This window comes from Notolepis coatsorum (assembly GCF_963971535.1).
Source record: "Notolepis coatsorum genome assembly, chromosome: 13".
In the NCBI taxonomy this organism is placed as follows: domain Eukaryota; kingdom Metazoa; phylum Chordata; class Actinopteri; order Aulopiformes; family Paralepididae; genus Notolepis; species Notolepis coatsorum.
In genome coordinates this window covers 20,521,035-20,540,571 of record NC_140177.1, presented here as the reverse complement: position 1 = coordinate 20,540,571, position 19,537 = coordinate 20,521,035, and the positions used below count along the sequence as shown (strand labels likewise).

The window sequence follows — 19,537 nt, the reverse complement described above, 5'->3', positions numbered from 1 at the left end:
AACGCGTGGGAGGTCACACTACCTTCACCACTTCCTGTCTTTTGCTGTGCAGGCGCCCTGCGTCTATACAAATAGTAGCTCCAGTTCTGCAGACCCCTCTCTGATTGGTTGAGCTCCATTTCTGCAGCCCCCTCTCTGATTGGCTGAGCGTGCGCATGCGCATGAGCCGCGACAAGCTCCTCTAGCCAGGAGTCGAAACTCCGTTAAGCTCCAGAGAGAGAGGCTGAAAACCCACAGTTGTTGCCCGACGGATGGGAGCCGAATCCCGGATCCGAGTTTTCTGATGAATAGCCCCAAAACATGGAGGTCGCGAACGCAATTTATACGCATGGAAGTATTGATTACGCCATAACGAATCATTAAAAAAATATACCGTTAACTGGAATATGTTGTGTGTGCCTTTACACATACGAGTTAGTATGACGGCCGGCCCAAGCCGGAGGCAATGCAGACACCCAGATTCGAGACCGGAGTCTCTCGCATTGGTGACGAGCGCAATCTCCGCTGCGCCACCCAGCCGCCCCCTGAATTTTAAGTATCATTTTTGCTATGTATTTTGTATTCTGTATTTATTATTTCTAATTGTCTTGTCATTATTATGATTATTATTGTTGAAGTACTGTCCTGTGATGTCCTGTGTATTATGTTGTGTTCTGTTGAAAATTGGAAATAAAAAAATTTATTAAAAAAATGTATTGCTATATGCATCTTTGCTATATATCTTTGCTATAGGCCTATATGCACTCATACTAGTTACACTGCTGGCCAGAATGACTTACTATCACTGTACTTATTAACAGTGGTGCAGTCGTAATATGGGAACTGCCCAAACGCCACGTGCACGCGCACGCGCATACATGTTCCCTCGGTTGCGCACAGAACAGATGATTATTATGCATAACAATGTTTTAAATGTAATTGTAGTTACAATTTCTTTAATTGAATTAACTTAAACTAGAAAAGTAAATACAAACTAAATTAACAATGTAACTTAGAGTTAGTTTACAGAAGGACAGTTCTGTATCACACTAGCTCCCGCTCAGCGTCTCATTGCATATATCTCGCTTCAGCATATATATACTGAATACATTTCAAAATGTACCTTTAAATGCCAGCATTCATCTGGCCACACCCCCATCCGCTTACCTACATAAGCAGGGGTGGTGCCACACACTCATCTCCTTCTCAAATTTCATCACAAGCAACGTGTTGCTCATATGCCCACTTGACGTGGAGAAAAATATTGGCTGACAATGTTTACGAGGAAAGAAAATGATGATGAAGAACAAGAGATACGTTGACATCATATCTTTATTTTCTCTCTATTTTCGAGGAAATACGGCGATATTGTCTTCGTCACTGGAGTGTCTGGAAGATGGTGATCATTCTAAAATCCTCCACCGGTTTTCGTATTGGGAGCATGCCGCTGCATGCCTCTCAACTGCAGTTCCTTGCTGTGCTGGTTGCGGTAAAACCTTTCAGGACACAGCTGAAATGTAGGATGCGCCGCTGTTGTGAGAAGCGGTGAGTTCCAGGTTGGTGAGTGATGTTTGCTTGCGGCTCCACTTGTCTGTTAGTGCTATGGGGGCTGGCTGACAATGTTTACGAACACCGGCCCCAGATTAAGGTCTTTTGTTCAGCCTCTTAGGCAACAGCGGAAGACCTTGATCTGAAGCCCATTATAGTTTAACTAGTGGGCCACGACCATTAACACTGGTGATCCCTGTGTTTTCTGGACGAGTGGATGTTTTCTCTGTCACCGTGTAGGCCCCATCTTTCATATCCAAATGAGAGTATTCCCTCACGAGGAAATATGGGCATAGATGTTCGTTAGTGGAAGATCTGTGTTCAAGTCAGCTACAGGCCAGTTTAGTATTGTGCTGGCTCCGTCGGGTGTTGGTAAAATCACTGTTGTAAAACTGTGTTAACATCAGTGTTGGGACTAACGCGTTACAAAGTAACGCGTTACAGTAACGAAGTTACTTTTGGCGAGTTCTAGTACTCTAACGCATTACTTTTGAAATTCAGTAACGCTACTTACGTTACTGAATGGTTCGTCACTGCGTTATTTGCGTTATATACGGCGTAGATTGATAGCGAGCGGTAGTGATTATTATTATTATTATTATTATTATTATTATTATTATTATTGTTGTGAAGGGCCAGATTAAACCGAATATATATATTTACTTATATATATATATTTAATTGTATTTGTATATTCTCTAATATTCCCTGATATCCCTTGTATATTCCTTGTACAATATGCATTGAATATCCATTCTAGCCTACTGAACATCCCATAATAGTCTCCATTCTACTATTGGTCGAGACCTTGGTGCCAGGCTGCCATACCCCTCAGACCCAGTTCAAACGTACCGCTCCACATGTACGAACAAGTCCTAGTTCCGCGTAGGAATCTGACTACCGCACCACTAATGGGACTATTTGTTCATAGTGCGTATATATACTGCGCTACTAAAGTAGGACTTTCTTTTCAGTCCAGTTTCTTACCCTCCAATAGAGTCACAGACGTAAAGCCTCCCCGCGACGCCACGTGTGGGAGTAAGGCCAAGTTCGCCTACCATCGGTATTGAGACATCGTGTATATTAATATTTGAATAGTCATATTTAGCACTATATCGTCGAGTTGGACGTAGTCTATTAAGCTAATAATAGTCTGTTAATATATAGTGCTTCGTGCGGTGAGAATACTACCGTAGTCAGTACCCCATCGTTTCGGGCAGAGAACTGGCTGCTTATCCAGGGTGGTTGACCCCACGTGAAGCTGCCCCCGAGGAGCCCCAGAGCCGACGAGCGAGTGGACCTGTATACCGGATTATTCTGCCGACGACAGCCCGCCTTCCCAGGCACGGATTATGCTTTGTATACTTTGATTATTCCATGGATAAAGACCCCCGACACTGCCGTGTGTTGGAACCCCCCCCCCTGGAGAGGACGCAAGGTGAGGAGACGCTCTGCAAGACGAGGTCGCTTCACGTCTCTCCTCCGTGGACCGGATGACGCCGGCCCACAAAGAGTCCACCTGCTTTCATCTGTGGTCCAAGGATCGCCGGCGCATTGAACGGCACTACAGTGGGTTCACCTGGGATACCCTTGGCCGGATGAGGCAGCCGGATTCTACCCCCCCCCCCCCTCCTACTCCTGTCGGCTTACAAGCGACCGGATTAACCCCCCCTAGCGTATCCAGTATATAATCATTAAAGTATCATTGCTGTTATTCCTTAAACTATTCCAGGTCGTATATGTACCACCTGCGCCTTCAGAGATTGGACATTCTCTATTGATATACCGACGAATACTCTTGCCATAAAAGTGCATACTAATTCCCATTCATAAATGTGATTGATCTGATTAAGTGCTTGCTCTACACACCATCGTTGTGTAGAAATAAAGACCTATTTCTAATTCGTACATTTGTGTTGGATCCGTTTCATCTACGTGACAGTGTTCATCATAATATATTTATGCCGTGTACTGGGTGGCCGAATATTAAGTACAAAGGTAGTGGTAGTAAGTATCATATCTAGTAATACAGTCAGGGAATTGTACCCCTCAGTTACAATTGGTCCTTCGAGCCGGAGGGTAATTAGTGTAATATTAATATAGTGTTATTAATATTGAAATGGCCTATGATGAACACTCCACGAAACGATCCTCCTAACCAACGCCCGCAGCGCGAACGACGGCTCCCTCAGTACTTGGAGGCTTACGCTGTCAGTCAACAACCTAGTCTTCTACTAACAGTAAACGCGGTAAAACTAGAAAGTAAAAGTATGTCTAACCCCAACGCCCAGACTACCCCGACCATAGAGGCCCCTACGGGTTCTAATGTAACTGACCAAGTTCACGGTGGGGACCAGTGGGAACCAGACATGACTTCACACCCCGCCAGTACTGAAGAAGTAGTCCCCGATGAGTCCCGGGAGGAATACAACGCTACCGAGAGAGAACTCGGCACGGAAGAAGACGGGGAGAGCACCGTGGAGATAGAGCTCCAAGGCTCCGCAAGGAGTACCCCGAGGGAAGGCTCCCCTATACAACCGCCTTCTCCCAGCGAGGCAGAGAGGACCCTACAGCAGGCCTTCCTCATCAGCCTGAACGCCGCTGCTGAACGCGACCGACTGCAGATCCAGCAGCGGAGCGAAGAAGAGCATATACGTCTAGAAATAAGACGCATTCAGAGGGAAGAGAATGTGGCCCGAGACCGAGCAGACAGCCAGCGAGAAGCTGCTGGTGCTCTACGGGACGCAGAGCGCGACAGACAGCAAGCGCAACTAATAGAACAGCTGATCAGACGGACAACACCCTCTCCCTCCGCCAGAGGCTCCAGGAACTCGTCTAGACACACCTCCAGGGCGGCATCCCCTAGCCGAGTAAACAACCCTGAACTTGACCAACAGACGAGGTCTATACCCCCCACAGACCACCTCCCCCCACCGGTCCAAGCGAGACCTAGCAACCGGGAAGGAGCAGCATATCCTGTGGAGAGGCTAAACCAGAGACTACAAGCACTGGATGACCTAACTGAAGACGAAGAGGAAGAGGAGGAGAACCACGCCCGACGACAGCACAGTACTCTACCGGACCAGGAGGTCCGGTACAGCCCAGGCTACACTCCCGCGGAGCTGCGCTACAGACCCCCGACTCTATACACGGGTGAGCACGACGCACGACCCGCACCGAGGAACAGCACCTGGACAAGCGGGCCATGGTACACTGCCGGTACCAGCCCATACCAAGGAGCGGGAGGAGACTCGCCTAGGAGGCCTCTCCCCCAACGCTCGCCGATGTATCCACAGTCAGCGTCATACATTGGCACGCCTATGGTACCCGACTTCACCCAAGAGAACCGGGCCCAGTATACAGAACTCTGCATGTGTCTGGAGACCATGTTGGTGGATGTATTGGATGAACGCCATAAATACGCCATCCTACTGAAGCATTTAAAGGTGCCCCGCGCACATAATATAGCGCTCGCCTACGCGACTTCCACCACCCCATACACAGCAGCGCTGGTAGCATTGGACCAGAGGTATGGGCGCATATGGGATTACGTGATCCAGGAGATCCGACACATCGACCGCTTACCCCCAGCAATAGACAATCGAGCACTGGACGACCTGTCCATCAGAGTGCAGTCCCTGGTAGGGATGTTGGGAGCGCAGAGAGAGAAGGGGAGGCATGAACTTTACGCCAACTCAAATGTGGAAAGGATCTTGGAGAAGCTGCCGCCCGCTCGACAGGAGCGTTTTAGGCGACAGAGGGACCACCGAGACCCGAATGGCCCCGAACCGAACCTCCTCGATCTAGCAGACTTCCTGGCGAGAGAAGTCAGCAGCCTACGGCTAGATACATTCGGACGGAGCACCCCTGGCTCCAGAGAAGGAACCAGACGACTAAATGATGGAAGAAGATCGATGACTGTGATGCACCAATCGGAGTCAGTACCGAGCAGCAGGAGCCACAGTACCCCCTCCAGAACGGAGAAGTGGAAGATAGTGTGCCCCTACTGTGAGAAAGAACACTGGCTAGCGCAATGTGACTCCTTCCCCAAGCTGAACGCGGAGGAAGCAAGTCAATGGATAAAGTCCAACAAGCGCTGTTTTCGCTGTGCGCGCTCACACATGGCAGCCGAATGCCGCTTAAAGAAAAGGTGCACCAAGTGCGATGGAGCCCATCTGGACATACTTCACGACAGTAACAGACGGCGCCCTTCACCCGCACCATCCAGCCGCAAAGCGAGCGTGATGTACATCGATCCCGCCAGCAGCAGTGGAGCCCGAGTACTCCTAAAAGTAGTGAGTGTGACACTAAGCTACCAGAATAAAGTCCTGGACACTTACGCCGTCCTCGATGACGGGTCAGAGAAGACCCTGCTGCTCGCCTCCGCTGCGGCCCAGCTAGGGCTGCGGGGAAGCGAAACCCAAATGACAATTCGGACAATAAGACGAGATTTGAAGACGATAAAGGGCGAGAATGTCTCATTCTCTATCGCAGCAAGCGGCCAGCCTGAGCGACGGTACCAGATTACAGACGCTTTCACCAGCCAAGAAATAGGACTGTCGCGGTACACATACCCCGTCGCCAAGCTGATGGAGAAATATGCACATCTGCGCAAGTTACCGATCCCGCTCATAGACAATGCTATGCCGACCCTGTTGATAGGCTCCGACCATGCAGACCTCATTGTCCCGATAGACCGGGTTCATACCGGACCCCGAGGCTGTCCTGCAGCAGTCGAGACCCGTTTGGGATGGACTCTCCAAGGCCCGCTCGCCAAATCTCTCAACCGAAGTACAGCCACTAGATGTCTCCACTCCCGAGTCACAGAGGGAGAAACCGCACTCCTGCAACACGTAGAGCGGCTATGGACCTTGGAACAAATGCCCTTTAAGAACGGAAAGAAAGACATTCGCTCTAAAGATGACATTTACGCCATTCACCTCCTCGAGACAGGGACCAAGAGAGTCCCGGTCAACGGCGTGTTGAGATACGCCACGCCACTCCTGCGGCGAGAAGGAATGCCTACTTTCCACGCCAAGACAGACGCCACAGAACGGTACCTGCTGAACACGGAGCGGCGCTTAGCCAAGAACCCCGCCCAAGAGAGTGTATACCGCGCTGAGATTGAGAAGCTCATCACAGCGGGACACGTCACAAAGATGGACATTAAAGAGGCTGACCAGACCACTGAATCGTGGTACGTGCCTCACCACAAGGTCCATCACAACGGTAAAGACCGCATAGTATTTAACTGCAGCTACCAGATCGGATCCCAAAATCTGAATAAAGAGTTACTGCCCGGTCCCACACTCGGCCCCTCCCTACTCGGCGTTCTACTCCGCTTCCGCCAGGAAAAGGTGGCCATCAGCGGGGACATTAAAGGAATGTTCCTGCAGGTGAGATTAGTAGAGGCGGACAAGCCCCTGTTACGGTTCCTATGGAGAGAGAAGCCAGGAGATGAGCACCCAGCCATCTACCAATGGGAAGTCCTCCCCTTCGGAACGACGTGCAGCCCCTGTTGTGCTACATTTGCACTACAGAAACATGTAGCAGAGGACCCAGCAGCGGACGAAGAGGTCCGACACAGCGTAAAGAACAGCTTCTACGTAGACAACTGTCTACAAAGCCTTTCAACCCAGGAAGAAGCCGAGGCTCTCCTGATTAAACTCCGCGCCTCATTGATCAAAGGCGGCTTTGATCTCAGGCAGTGGGCCAGCAGCGATCCGCAAGTCTGCGCAGCCTCTCCTCCGAGGACAAGGCAGCCAGCAGCGAGACCTGGATGGCTACAATCCCGGGAGAAGCCCAGGAGATGACCCTGGGATTGGTGTGGCGATTCAAAACAGATTCGCTTCACTACAGACACAAGCCCCTGACTACGGAGCAGGGAAGGCCGGCGGCGGCGCCGACCACCAGACGGAGTGTGTACACAACACTCGCCCGACAATATGACCCGCTAGGATGTATTCTACCGTACACCACCAGGGCAAAAATGATTGTACGAGCATTGTGGGACAAGGACCAGGGCTGGGACGACCCCATTCCCGCACACCTTGCATCCACCTGGAGAGAGTGGGAGATGGAGCTCCACTCACTCCCAGGCGTTAATATGCGCCGAAGCTACTTCCCACCCACGGTGAGGCCAGAGACATGTAAAATGGACTTACACGTCTTCAGTGACGCCTCAGAGGTCGCATACGGATCAGTAGCCTACTTGCGGGCCCAAGAGAAGGGGGGAGAGATCTACACAGCATTTGTCCTCGCCCGCTCGAGAATAGCCCCACGCAAGCAACAATCTATCCCACGTCTAGAGCTCTGCGCAGCCCTAGCCGGAGCGCACCTAGCCACGCTCATCCAACGTGAGCTCACCATACCGGTGTCTAGAACAATCCTGTGGTCAGATTCCACGACGGTACTCGCCTGGATCAAATCGGACTCATGCAAGTACAAAGTCTTCGTGGGAGTCAGAGTCACCGAGATTCAAGACTTAACCGAAGAGTTAACCGGAGAAACAGAGTGGCGCTACGTTGATACAAAACAGAACCCAGCTGACGTCATCACCCGGGGGATGCCCCTGGATGACCTCACCCGTCGCAATGTCTACAGTGACGGCCCAGCATTCCTAAAGCTCCCGGAAGGAGAGTGGCCCACGCCTATCCCGAGGGAAGCCAGTCAGGAGGAGGTGGAAAATAAGAAGTCTGTGTTCTGTGGATTGAGCACCGTAGCCTCCACCGACCCTAACATAGACGATTGCACGTCCATAGAGAGTGCACAACAAAGAACATTCCTGCGGTACCACCCGGAGTGCAAGTCCCCCGCTGATATGTCAGCAGCTAACTACGAGGAAGCAGAATTGCTTCTACTGCAGCGAGCCCAGAGAGACAATTTGACAGAAGGAACAGTCGTCATGATTATTGATCAATCACTGCCCAGAGCTATGTGGCCGGCCGGCCGCGTAAGCAAAGTGATCACCGGTGCCGACGGCAAGGTCCGAGCAGCTGAAGTGCTCGTCCAGGGTCGCACTTACACCCGTCCCGTGGCGAGGCTCATAGAACTGCCCCGACTCCCAGACACAATCGATGATGACCATGACCCTATAACCCTATGACTTTGTGAAGTTGACTGACCCCTACAGCAAACCCTTATGTGTAAATAGACAACGCGATTAATCTGTCTCTGTTTAACTGATTAGGTCTGGGACCAATCAGGGGGTGGCTGTTGTGAAGGGCCAGATTAAACCGAATATATATATTTACTTATATATATATATTTAATTGTATTTGTATATTCTCTAATATTCCCTGATATCCCTTGTATATTCCTTGTACAATATGCATTGAATATCCATTCTAGCCTACTGAACATCCCATAATAGTCTCCATTCTACTATTGGTCGAGACCTTGGTGCCAGGCTGCCATACCCCTCAGACCCAGTTCAAACGTACCGCTCCACATGTACGAACAAGTCCTAGTTCCGCGTAGGAATCTGACTACCGCACCACTAATGGGACTCATAGTGCGTATATATACTGCGCTACTAAAGTAGGACTTTCTTTTCAGTCCAGTTTCTTACCCTCCAATAGAGTCACAGACGTAAAGCCTCCCCGCGACGCCACGTGTGGGAGTAAGGCCAAGTTCGCCTACCATCGGTATTGAGACATCGTGTATATTAATATTTGAATAGTCATATTTAGCACTATATCGTCGAGTTGGACGTAGTCTATTAAGCTAATAATAGTCTGTTAATATATAGTGCTTCGTGCGGTGAGAATACTACCGTAGTCAGTACCCCATCGTTTCGGGCAGAGAACTGGCTGCTTATCCAGGGTGGTTGACCCCACGTGAAGCTGCCCCCGAGGAGCCCCAGAGCCGACGAGCGAGTGGACCTGTATACCGGATTATTCTGCCGACGACAGCCCGCCTTCCCAGGCACGGATTATGCTTTGTATACTTTGATTATTCCATGGATAAAGACCCCCGACACTGCCGTGTGTTGGAACCCCCCCCCCTGGAGAGGACGCAAGGTGAGGAGACGCTCTGCAAGACGAGGTCGCTTCACGTCTCTCCTCCGTGGACCGGATGACGCCGGCCCACAAAGAGTCCACCTGCTTTCATCTGTGGTCCAAGGATCGCCGGCGCATTGAACGGCACTACAGTGGGTTCACCTGGGATACCCTTGGCCGGATGAGGCAGCCGGATTCTACCCCCCCCCCCCCTCCTACTCCTGTCGGCTTACAAGCGACCGGATTAACCCCCCCTAGCGTATCCAGTATATAATCATTAAAGTATCATTGCTGTTATTCCTTAAACTATTCCAGGTCGTATATGTACCACCTGCGCCTTCAGAGATTGGACATTCTCTATTGATATACCGACGAATACTCTTGCCATAAAAGTGCATACTAATTCCCATTCATAAATGTGATTGATCTGATTAAGTGCTTGCTCTACACACCATCGTTGTGTAGAAATAAAGACCTATTTCTAATTCGTACATTTGTGTTGGATCCGTTTCATCTACGTGACAGTGTTCATCATAATATATTTATGCCGTGTACTGGGTGGCCGAATATTAAGTACAAAGGTAGTGGTAGTAAGTATCATATCTAGTAATACAGTCAGGGAATTGTACCCCTCAGTTACAATTATTATTATTATTATTATTATTATTATTATTATTATTATTATTATTATTATTATTATTATTATTATTATTATCCTCATATCCTCTCTGGCTGCGGGGAAATGCTGTGCTGGGGGCGTGTTTTGTTTACTATTCCTGACTGATAATGGCAGCGCCCAGCGCCCTCACGTATTTCTCTTTTGTCGAGCGAAAAGAAAATAACGTTTTAGTTATGTCATTTGTGTTTTGGCTCAAAGATACTAGAGTCTAAGTTAACGTTAACTATCAGGACTCATCCAAATCCACTCGCCACCCGCATAGAATGATACGAGGCGACACACAGCAAATGGGACGGAAAACTATTTCCAACTACTTGGAGAGAGAATATAGTACAAGATGGAAATGAGATAAAGAAAATGTTGCTGCTGGAATAACGTTACATCTCAACAGACACTGGTGAGGTGAGTGCAGTGATGTGAATGTAAATGAATGGAAACTCAAGTTGATCAACGAATCTCATCAATACTAATCAAACAATATAAATATAGTCCTTTCATGCACAATTGATATCCTAACTATTCTAACGTTGCAATGCACGATTGATATCTTAAACAACGTTGCAAGACGGTTTATTATAATGAAACGCTCCGGCGACAGATATCAAGGCTGTTCAAGCACTTATTTTCAACCTAGAACCTAAACGTGCATGCGCTCAACCTAAACGTGCACGCGCGCAACCTAAACGTGCACGCGCGCAACCTAAACGTGCCTGCGCTCAACCTCCCCGAGCAATTAGGCACGGTGCATTTCTTATTACGTCGGGACATTTGTGTTTGTGTGAGATTTGTGTTTGTATCTCTAGACCACATTGCTTAGCAGAGTTCAGTGATGTGAATGGAAACTGTCAAGTTGATCAACCCATTTTGAGTATCTGCATGGGAGCAATTTTTTTATTCTTCAAGTAACTAAATAGTTACTTTTCACAGTAACGCATTACTTTTGGGTGTAACTAGTAAAGTAACTGAGTTACTATTTTTCAGTAACTAGCACAACACTGGTTAACATCTTGTTTCTCTTTTCTCTTAAAAAGTGAGGAGGGTTTCAGAACGGCGGCCTGTCTGAGTGAGTGTTATATCATTGTGTACAAGTTCAGGTGATAGCTGCTTAGCTTACGTGCTAGTGGTGGCCTACTGTTAGCCAGTCAGCTGTTAGCTGCGGCGCTAGCCTGCTGTGATCACTAGGTGGCCTACCGAGGCTAGGCTAGGAAACGTTAGCTTGCTGCTATCGGCCGAGGCCCAGCGCGGGGTGGCTCCGGCCCCTCGCGCGCCGCCGCGGTTCCCAACTCCCCTCTCCCTCACGGGGAGAGGCGGGGGGGATTCGAAGCTCCCCTCTGGTTGCGTGCGCCGTTCGCTCGGCGTCTCGCGGGCAGGGGCGGTAGCGCCCGACGGTTAGAGCGGCCGTTAGCTTAATGCTACTCTGTTGAACGTGCTTTGATTATAACATGTTTTAAACACTCTTGACTACGACGTCATCTTTGACAGAGGATGTTCGTCGAACCTGCCCTGGGCCAGGACGGCAAGGACTGCGTCAACAAGGGGGACCGTAGCGACGGGATGGAGCGGCGACGCTGCCCAGATCGACAACACAGAACGGCTGTGTTTACTACGGTGCCTTGAGACTGCACTTCGCTTGATCTACGCTCCGGGTAGGCAAGGCCTGACCAGACCTTGTACACTTCTTCTGGCTTTCCCTTCTAAATGTTTTGTAAATAACGATGAAAACGAGTGTTGCTGCACTACATTTAGGATACGAAGCGAGTTATGTGTGAATTGTCTTGTCACTGGTATTTAGCTTCTCCATGCAAATCGGGTTGTTGTTACAGATGTGAAAATGATCTGGTTTGTTGTGTTGAGAAACATCATGTGTGTTTATATGTACCGTGTACTCACAACTAAGGGGGTTAACTAACCTATAAAGCTATGCTTAGTGACAAATGAGTAAAGAATGATTCTTTTCTCAGCCTGTAATGACAATGAACAGTGTGTTCACATATTAACAGGTTTTCCTGTTTAAACTGGCCGTATTAAGGGTAAAGTAGGAGGATTGTGTTTCCCCAACGGTTCCCTGGGGACTTCTTCATCCTCCTCTCAGACATGTTGTTGCACTACATTGTGTCACTGTGTGGTAGGGATACGATGTAACCCTTAGCTTGATTGCTGAGGTTGTGCTAAAACTGCTGGAGAAACTTTATTTTCCTAAAAGAAAAGATTGTTTGGTCGCTTTCGTGTGTGCTTAGCAAGGCCTGTGGCCGATACTAATCGAGAATTATGTATTCTCTCATTATGAAAAACGGCGTTCCTCTGTAGAGTGTTTTTGCCATTTTTTGTAGGTGATGATGGGTTGTGTGTGTCATGTGACCTACAACTGGGTTGGACTGGCCACAGAAGCACATGTGTAAGTTTGGTACCGGGGCTCTTGGAGAGCCCTCTCTATTTCTGTGTTTTTTCCTTAGTAAAAATCAGATAGCAGGTTAGCTCATGCGCTGTGTGAAGCTGTCAGACACTTCATGGAGCTGACTATGACTGTGTCATACTCTCTTTTTGTCATTACATTTGGTCAGGGGTAAACCCACCTGTCCTTCAAGGTTCCTGTCACGTTGCGGTTCGGCACGTTACAGGGTGAGGGGGGGGGGGGGGGTTTCCTGGTCCCACGGCCTGGAATATTGGGCGTGTGCACCGCAGAAATTCCCCCGCCATAGAGTACGTCACCATGCGCGTCTCTGTTGGTAGGACTTCCGTGTGCTGTTCAGGTCCATGTGATGGATCTGTTTCGGGGGGTGGTCAGGGCTCCTCCTCACCAAGCTCCTATTCGGGCCTTCTGTGAGTTGGGACTCTCCTTCCATGTGAGGGAGCCTCCTTCAGAGTACAGTGCCTCCTCCTCAGATTGTCAAGGTGAGTGGACCCTCAAGAAGGAGTCCTACTCTATTGTGTATGTATTCGATTCAATTCGATTATTGAGTGTGTATGGGTTCAGTGCCTCCTCCCCGGAGAGCCCTAAAACCAATTTTTTACATGGCTCAAGGTGCAATATATTCTTTTCAATCTGTACAGCTCGCGTGGGAAGTCTCTCTGGGGATTCCCGTCTCCTTCCTATGGGAGGGTGGTGGGATGTAAAAATGTGAAATTTTTTTACCCCCGGCTGTGTAGACTGGGATACATACTGTTGGTGCTTCCTTCTTTTCTATTAAAAAGAGTTGGGGTTAGGAAGTATCACACCCCTCTTGTCGTTCCCCTGGGCGCCTTGGGGATTCAATGACAGGTCTAAATAGCCTGTTCATTGATGTGGGTGTGTCCCGACGCACGTATAGTGCTAGCTCGGGGTGTTCTGTAAACAGGCGACTGACTGGCACGCCTTGGTTGCTTGAGGTTAAAACGGCGTTTTTATAAAGCAACTGGGATGGAGGTTTTTCCTCTTCCGACGACCAAATCCGACGACCTGGTTTGGTTATCGACGGATTCTCGTTCATATCTGGGGGATGATGACGGAATGGATCTGAACATATGTAGAGGGGTCTCACGCCCTGGGGGTGGGCCACCGGGCACGGTTCGCCCGAACGTCTGGGTGGCGCCTTCTTTTCATGTTTAAGATCAACACGCATATCTGCCCCTTCTCCTGGAGTAGGCATGTCGGCGTGGTTAGGGCACGGGACTGGTTCTGGTCACGCTGGTCCGGATCAGTTGAACCCGTTGTCCGCCGGGGATGTAGATCTGCTGTTCTGGTACCCTGAGGGACTTGGGCTTTTTTCAGGGGGAAAAATGCCAGGTCGGTCCGGGTGTCACAGGGTTAAGCGCTATGGAGACCTTTGTTGGGTAAATTTTTTACTCAGCACTGTCGTAATGGCTTACGGCCATGCCAACCTGTACACGCTCGATCTCGTCGGATCTCGGCCGCTACACAGGTTGGTCCTGGTTAGTACTTGGTTGGGAGACCGCCTGGGAATACCAAGTACGGTGTGCTTGGGGCTGGTTCTCCATTCTTTTTCGCTCCTCTCTCACGCATGGCGAAGAGGGGCCTGTTGGGGTGGTCTTTGACCTCCTCTGGTGACCCTGTGCTTCCCGTATCGCCGGGCCCGGTCCGAAGTCATGTTTCGTCGACCCGTAGGCCTGGGTTAACCCTTTTTTGAAAACTGAAACACTCGTACTGCGGTATAGCCGGTGTATACCCGCAGGTGTGTTTTGGAGTTTTTTTCTTGAGGGGTTATAGGAACAACCACCGCATTGGGTAACACCAAGGTGGTTGATTCCCTGGTGTGTTGGAGCAGTGTCAACTCCCGGGTTCACCGGTTGAGGGTGCCCCTGCACGTTCATGACGTCTGCCAATCGTGTCAGCCTTCTCTGCCTCAACCCCTCTGGGTGGGTTTTTTTTTTAATGGAGGCTTGGTCATGCAACAACGCCAGCTTACGCCCCTTCCGCCGGGGTCGGCTGTGTTCAGCTGTCCCCTCTGGCGCCTGTCTCGTCCGCAGTCTCCAGGCTAGGGTTAACAGCCTGTTGCCTGGTTTTTCCCCGGTGCGCTGCCTGCTTCCGTTGGTTAACCTTTTTTGTGTGCTTACGGCCATGCTGACTGCCTGTTCTGCAGGGTCAGTGTGCCAGGCGGTGTACTATTGGGGGGACAGGGCCCGCTCGGCTGAGGGGCCTTTGTCCGAATACGCTGGCGATGTGGGGGGTGGGGTCACTAAGTGCCCACCTGGTGGGGTCTTGATGCTGGCATCATGGACTTCTCCGGGCCCCCGTTCCAGGGGGTCCAGTCCCTTTGGTGGGTCTGGGTCTTCCTTCGCGCTCCGCTGCTACGGCCTTGCCACAGGGTTGGGTTTGCCCTTGACCCCGTGATTCTGGGGGCAGTAACGAGGTTGTTCCCTCCGTTCTTTCCCGGGTGGCATGCGGGTTGTGAGTGTGTGTAGTCGTGGGGTCAAGCCACGGTCTGCTCACCCTGTGGGTTGAGTTGCTTGAGTGCCTCTTCGCACGGTCGGGTCCGTCGCCCTCCCGTGAAGCCCCAATAGGGGGGGTGCCCTCCATTAGGGGGGGTCGGGGGGGCTCGGTCCTCCCTGATCTGATGGCTGTGGGGGGCCTCAGCGGGGTACATTTGTCGAGCTTCTAGCTCCCGCTCAGCTCCTATTATGCAATGAGACGCTGAGCGGGAGCTAGTGTGATACAGAACGTTGGGTTATGACTATAACCAAGTTCTGTTAACACTAGTGGACGCTCAGCGTCTAGACGCCGCTGCGGCCCTTGATTTTTCATTGTGGTGAAATTTGTTGGGAAGGAGATGAGTGTGTGGCACCACCCCTGCTTATGTAGGTAAACGGATGGGGGTGTGGCCAGATGAATGCTGGCATTTAAAGGTACATTTTGAAATGTATTCAGTATATATATGCTGAAGCGAGATATATGCAATGAGACGCTGAGCGTCCACTAGTGTTAACAGAACTTGGTTATAGTCATAACCCAACGTTTCCTTCAGACTGAAGCACAACTTGTCTTCCAGTCGGGACCACAGATCAAGCAGCCCCCAATTGGTAGCCTACAGGGCTTGTATTTTGGTTTGGCTCTTCTCGTTGTTATGCTATCGGTATCCTATTATTATGCAAAGTCTAGGTGATAAGTGCCGGCCGGGTATTTGCCGCACGGGCCGGCGCGACGAGTCCAGTGACAATTGTGAACGCATTTGTGTGTGCGCGCGTGCACATCATTGCGCGCACTTCTGCCTCAGTGACCTACTACAACGGCGTGTAACCGCGTGTGTGCACGACTGCACCACTGCTTATTAATACTACAACTATGTACATACATCCGATTAGCACTATTACTCAATAGTACTAATGTATACATTTATATCCAGTTTAATCACCTGTACATTGTATATTGCTATTGCACTTTACTGTTACATTTGCACTCTGGTTGGATGCCAAACTTATTTTTGTTGTACTGTACTTGTGCTGTATACTGAATGATAATAAATTTGAATCTAATCCACAGGACCCTTTCGAAAGACGACAACTACAAAAATGACAAATGTATCCAAAGGGTTGTTGTCAATCATGGCTATTGTATTGGTATGCAGTTTTTGCACACGTGTATTCTTGAAAGGTTTGACCTGTAGATAGAAACATATTTTTAGAACTTTCTCAGCCCACCATAATTCAAAATAAAAACTAAAAGCAAACATTTCCCAGCCTCAAAAGAAGTGCAAAACAGGATCTTAGCTGTTGCATACTGTAAATCCTTACACCAAAGGCTGTTTCACGGATTGTGCCTTTAGATCTACTATTCGGTGGAAACGTGTGTTATACTCCAGGCCTCCACGAGGTGGCGGTAATCCTGTAGTGCTGATAATAACATTAGTGCAGTCAATTCGAGTCCAATTACCAATTTGCTGATTTATCAAACGAGGCCGTTGTGTTGTGGTTTTGAACGGTCGTTGTGTGAAAGAAAGACTAGATTTGAAAACACCCCCCCCCCCCCCCCCCCAACACGAGAGGCTTAACCCCTCAGTCAACAGCATGAGTTCACTGCATGGGAAACGCAGACTTCGGTGCCAAGAGAGCAAGCCTCATAAAAACTGTGATTTAAGAAACGCAAAGCTGTCTTGGCCACTGAGTCTGACACCATAACCCATTGCACTGTGAGACTTACAGTTTCACTTGGTGGCTTTGAAAGGTGGTATTTCAGAGGACTCTTTGTTCACAGAGATAGTTTAAAAGTCACAGAGTAGCTGACATGGACCTTATTTAGTGGTTGCATGTGTTTGTGAATAGTTTACAGTGGAGCTTTTTCGTGTAATTACATAAGTCTGACTCACTGTTTCCCCCCATGCAGTCTACCTAAACCAAAACAAAAACAAAAAGCCAGCACAGCTTTGACTTGCGCGCCTATAATAACATGTGACATTATTCATTCGAGGATGGAAGCATTTAACGAAAACCAGTTTTCTGTTCTGATAAGTCCATAAAAGTATAATTATATTCATACAACGTAACTTGAATAGAATTGTATTTTCTGTTTTGTTCTGCCTTTTTCTTTTGCTGTTGTAAATGGTTTTTAATGTTTCTTCCCAGAGTAAGTCGTGTGATGTTGTGCTGCAGCGGCGGCCAGATGCAAAACAATACTAAAAACCAGAGGTCCCCACGAGTCGAGCGCCTAATTGAAACCAGATGTGACGCGAGTTCTAGAAACTACACATTCCTCACGTCTTGGCGTAGAATCATCATTTTAAAAAGCGTACAAAAAAACTAAAATGTCTTAAATGTAAACAAAAGCGTACAAAGAAAGCATACAAAAAACTAAAATGTCTTAAATGTAAACAAAGGCGTAGAAAAAACGTACAAATAACTCAAATGTAAATGTAAACAAATGCAAACGGCAGTTTGCATTTACGACATTTTAGTTTTTTTTGGTACGCTTTTTTTGTAATTATTCTCCGCGAGGAATGTGTAGTTCTAGTCAACATTTGTTGTTAAAACCAACTGTCTTCTTACCTTTCATTGTGTTTTACAGAACTGTACCGTCGCGAAACTCTGTCGTCTTGAAGTCACATCCACAGCATTGCAATGGCATTTGTATGGTATTATCTACTTGAGCGCCACACTGCACCTTTTTGCACCACGGAATTATTATCCACACAGTATCCCAAATATCCTCTCCTCGTCCCGGTAATAAAAGGTGACAAAAACCCGTCAAAGCTCCATCCAGCAGCTGAGTTCCTTTTTTTTCTTTTTTTTGTAGATGCAGGTATTAGTCACACACTGGTCCACTTCGGATGATAATAATAATAAACTCTGTTGTGTGTGTGTGTGTGTGTTGGTATGATAATTGGACAAGTGGAGGTTGAAAATACAACTCTTTCTCAAAGTACAAAAAAAAAAAAAAAAAAAAGGGAAAAAAGTTGCAGTTTGGGGGAAAAACTGCTGAGGTGAGGATGTAGGATAATAATGTCCGTCTCGCGCAACTGGTACCCGCAGCTGGAACTCACGAGAGAGAGAGGGGGGGAGCGAGAGAGAGAGAGGGGGGGGGGGGGGGCGAGAGAGAGAGTTTGCCCCCAAACGTAAGAGGAAGTCGCGCACCCGCAGGGCTTGGAGGGGGGCGGGAACCACGTGCTCTTCACATCTGTGTGCACCCCCCCCCCCATCTGAGTGATGTCGGTATAGGCTGATCACTACAGAGCGGATTATAAAGTAGTGCTTCTGAAAATACAATATCCCCGTTTAAACACACAGGCTACTATTTGAATATAGCAGCGGTATTACCTTTTGGCAACGTTTTTTTTTAAATTGAAATATTTATACTTTAGCATTATCGTCATGACGTCATATCGTCTTAAATCAGCGATGCAGTGGTGGGCATACGCGGTCAAACGACGTTTAGGCTACGTCACTGAGGCAGAAGTGCGCGCATCCTATTATTATGCAAAGTCTAGGTGATAAGTGCCGGCCGGGGTGCGTGTAACTGTTCCGCAACAGTAAGTGACTTCCGGTGTAGGCCTGATTGGCCCCGACAGGCACGTGACGCGCAACTTTCTCTGCCGCGCGGCACGCTCCGCGGAGCCGAGCGGCAGAGCTTACGGAATTACGTAACCGTCCAAATACGCCATGACTCTCATTTGGCGCTATAGCTCACCTGGCAGAGCAGCGGTCCTGCGATCCTGTGGTCCGTTGTTGGTGAGTTCGAATCCCATCAAATCTTTTTTTTTTAACGTGATTTTTTTTTAACGTGTATTCTTTCGCCGGTTAAGGTTAGGCATGGTTAAGGTTAAGGTTAGGCATTGTTTCGGAGTTGGTTAAGGTTAGAACGGTTAAGTTTAGGCGCTGTTAAGGAGCTGGTTAAGGTTAGAGTTTGTCTTAGAGAATGGCAATATTCTTTCTATGGTTAAGGTTAGGCATGGTTAAGGTTAAGGTTAGGCATTGTTTCGGAGTTGGTTAAGGTTAGAACGGTTAAGTTTAGGCGCTGTTAAGGAGCTGGTTAAGGTTAGAGTTTGTGTTAGAGAATGGCAATAGACAGCCTATTTCCGCGCGACAGCTCTCAGCAGCCTCGTTGCGCGTCCTGAGTTTGCCGCGTCACGTGCCTGTCGGGGCCAATCAGGCCTACCCCGGAAGTCACTTACTGTTGCGGAACAGGTACACGCGGCCGGGGTATATGGCGCGACGACACAAAGATTACTCGTCGCGCCGGCCGGCACTTATCACCTTGACTGTGTGTGTGTGTGTGTGTGTGTGTGTGCGTGTGTGTGGAGTGTTGGGCGTGTGTTATGTGACAAAGACCGCCCGTCTCGTCCCCAGCTCCGCCTCATGAAAGAGGAGAGAGACATGTATGCGTGTGCGCGCGCACGTGCGCGGGAGC

The 19,537-nt window shown here is 48.9% G+C and overlaps 1 protein-coding gene across 1 annotated transcript in view; it reads right to left on the bottom strand.

Moving 5' to 3' along the window:
* The window catches only part of colec12 (collectin sub-family member 12), an 81,615-nt gene extending 63,621 nt beyond the window's left edge, over positions 1-17,994 (bottom strand). Inside the window, exon 1 of the mRNA XM_084327002.1 lies at positions 17,680-17,994. Within this exon, the coding sequence (XP_084183128.1) occupies positions 17,680-17,686 (7 nt within the window). The 5' untranslated portion in view covers positions 17,687-17,994. The remainder of the gene's footprint in view (positions 1-17,679) is intronic.
* Positions 17,995-19,537: the final 1,543 nt, after the last annotated feature.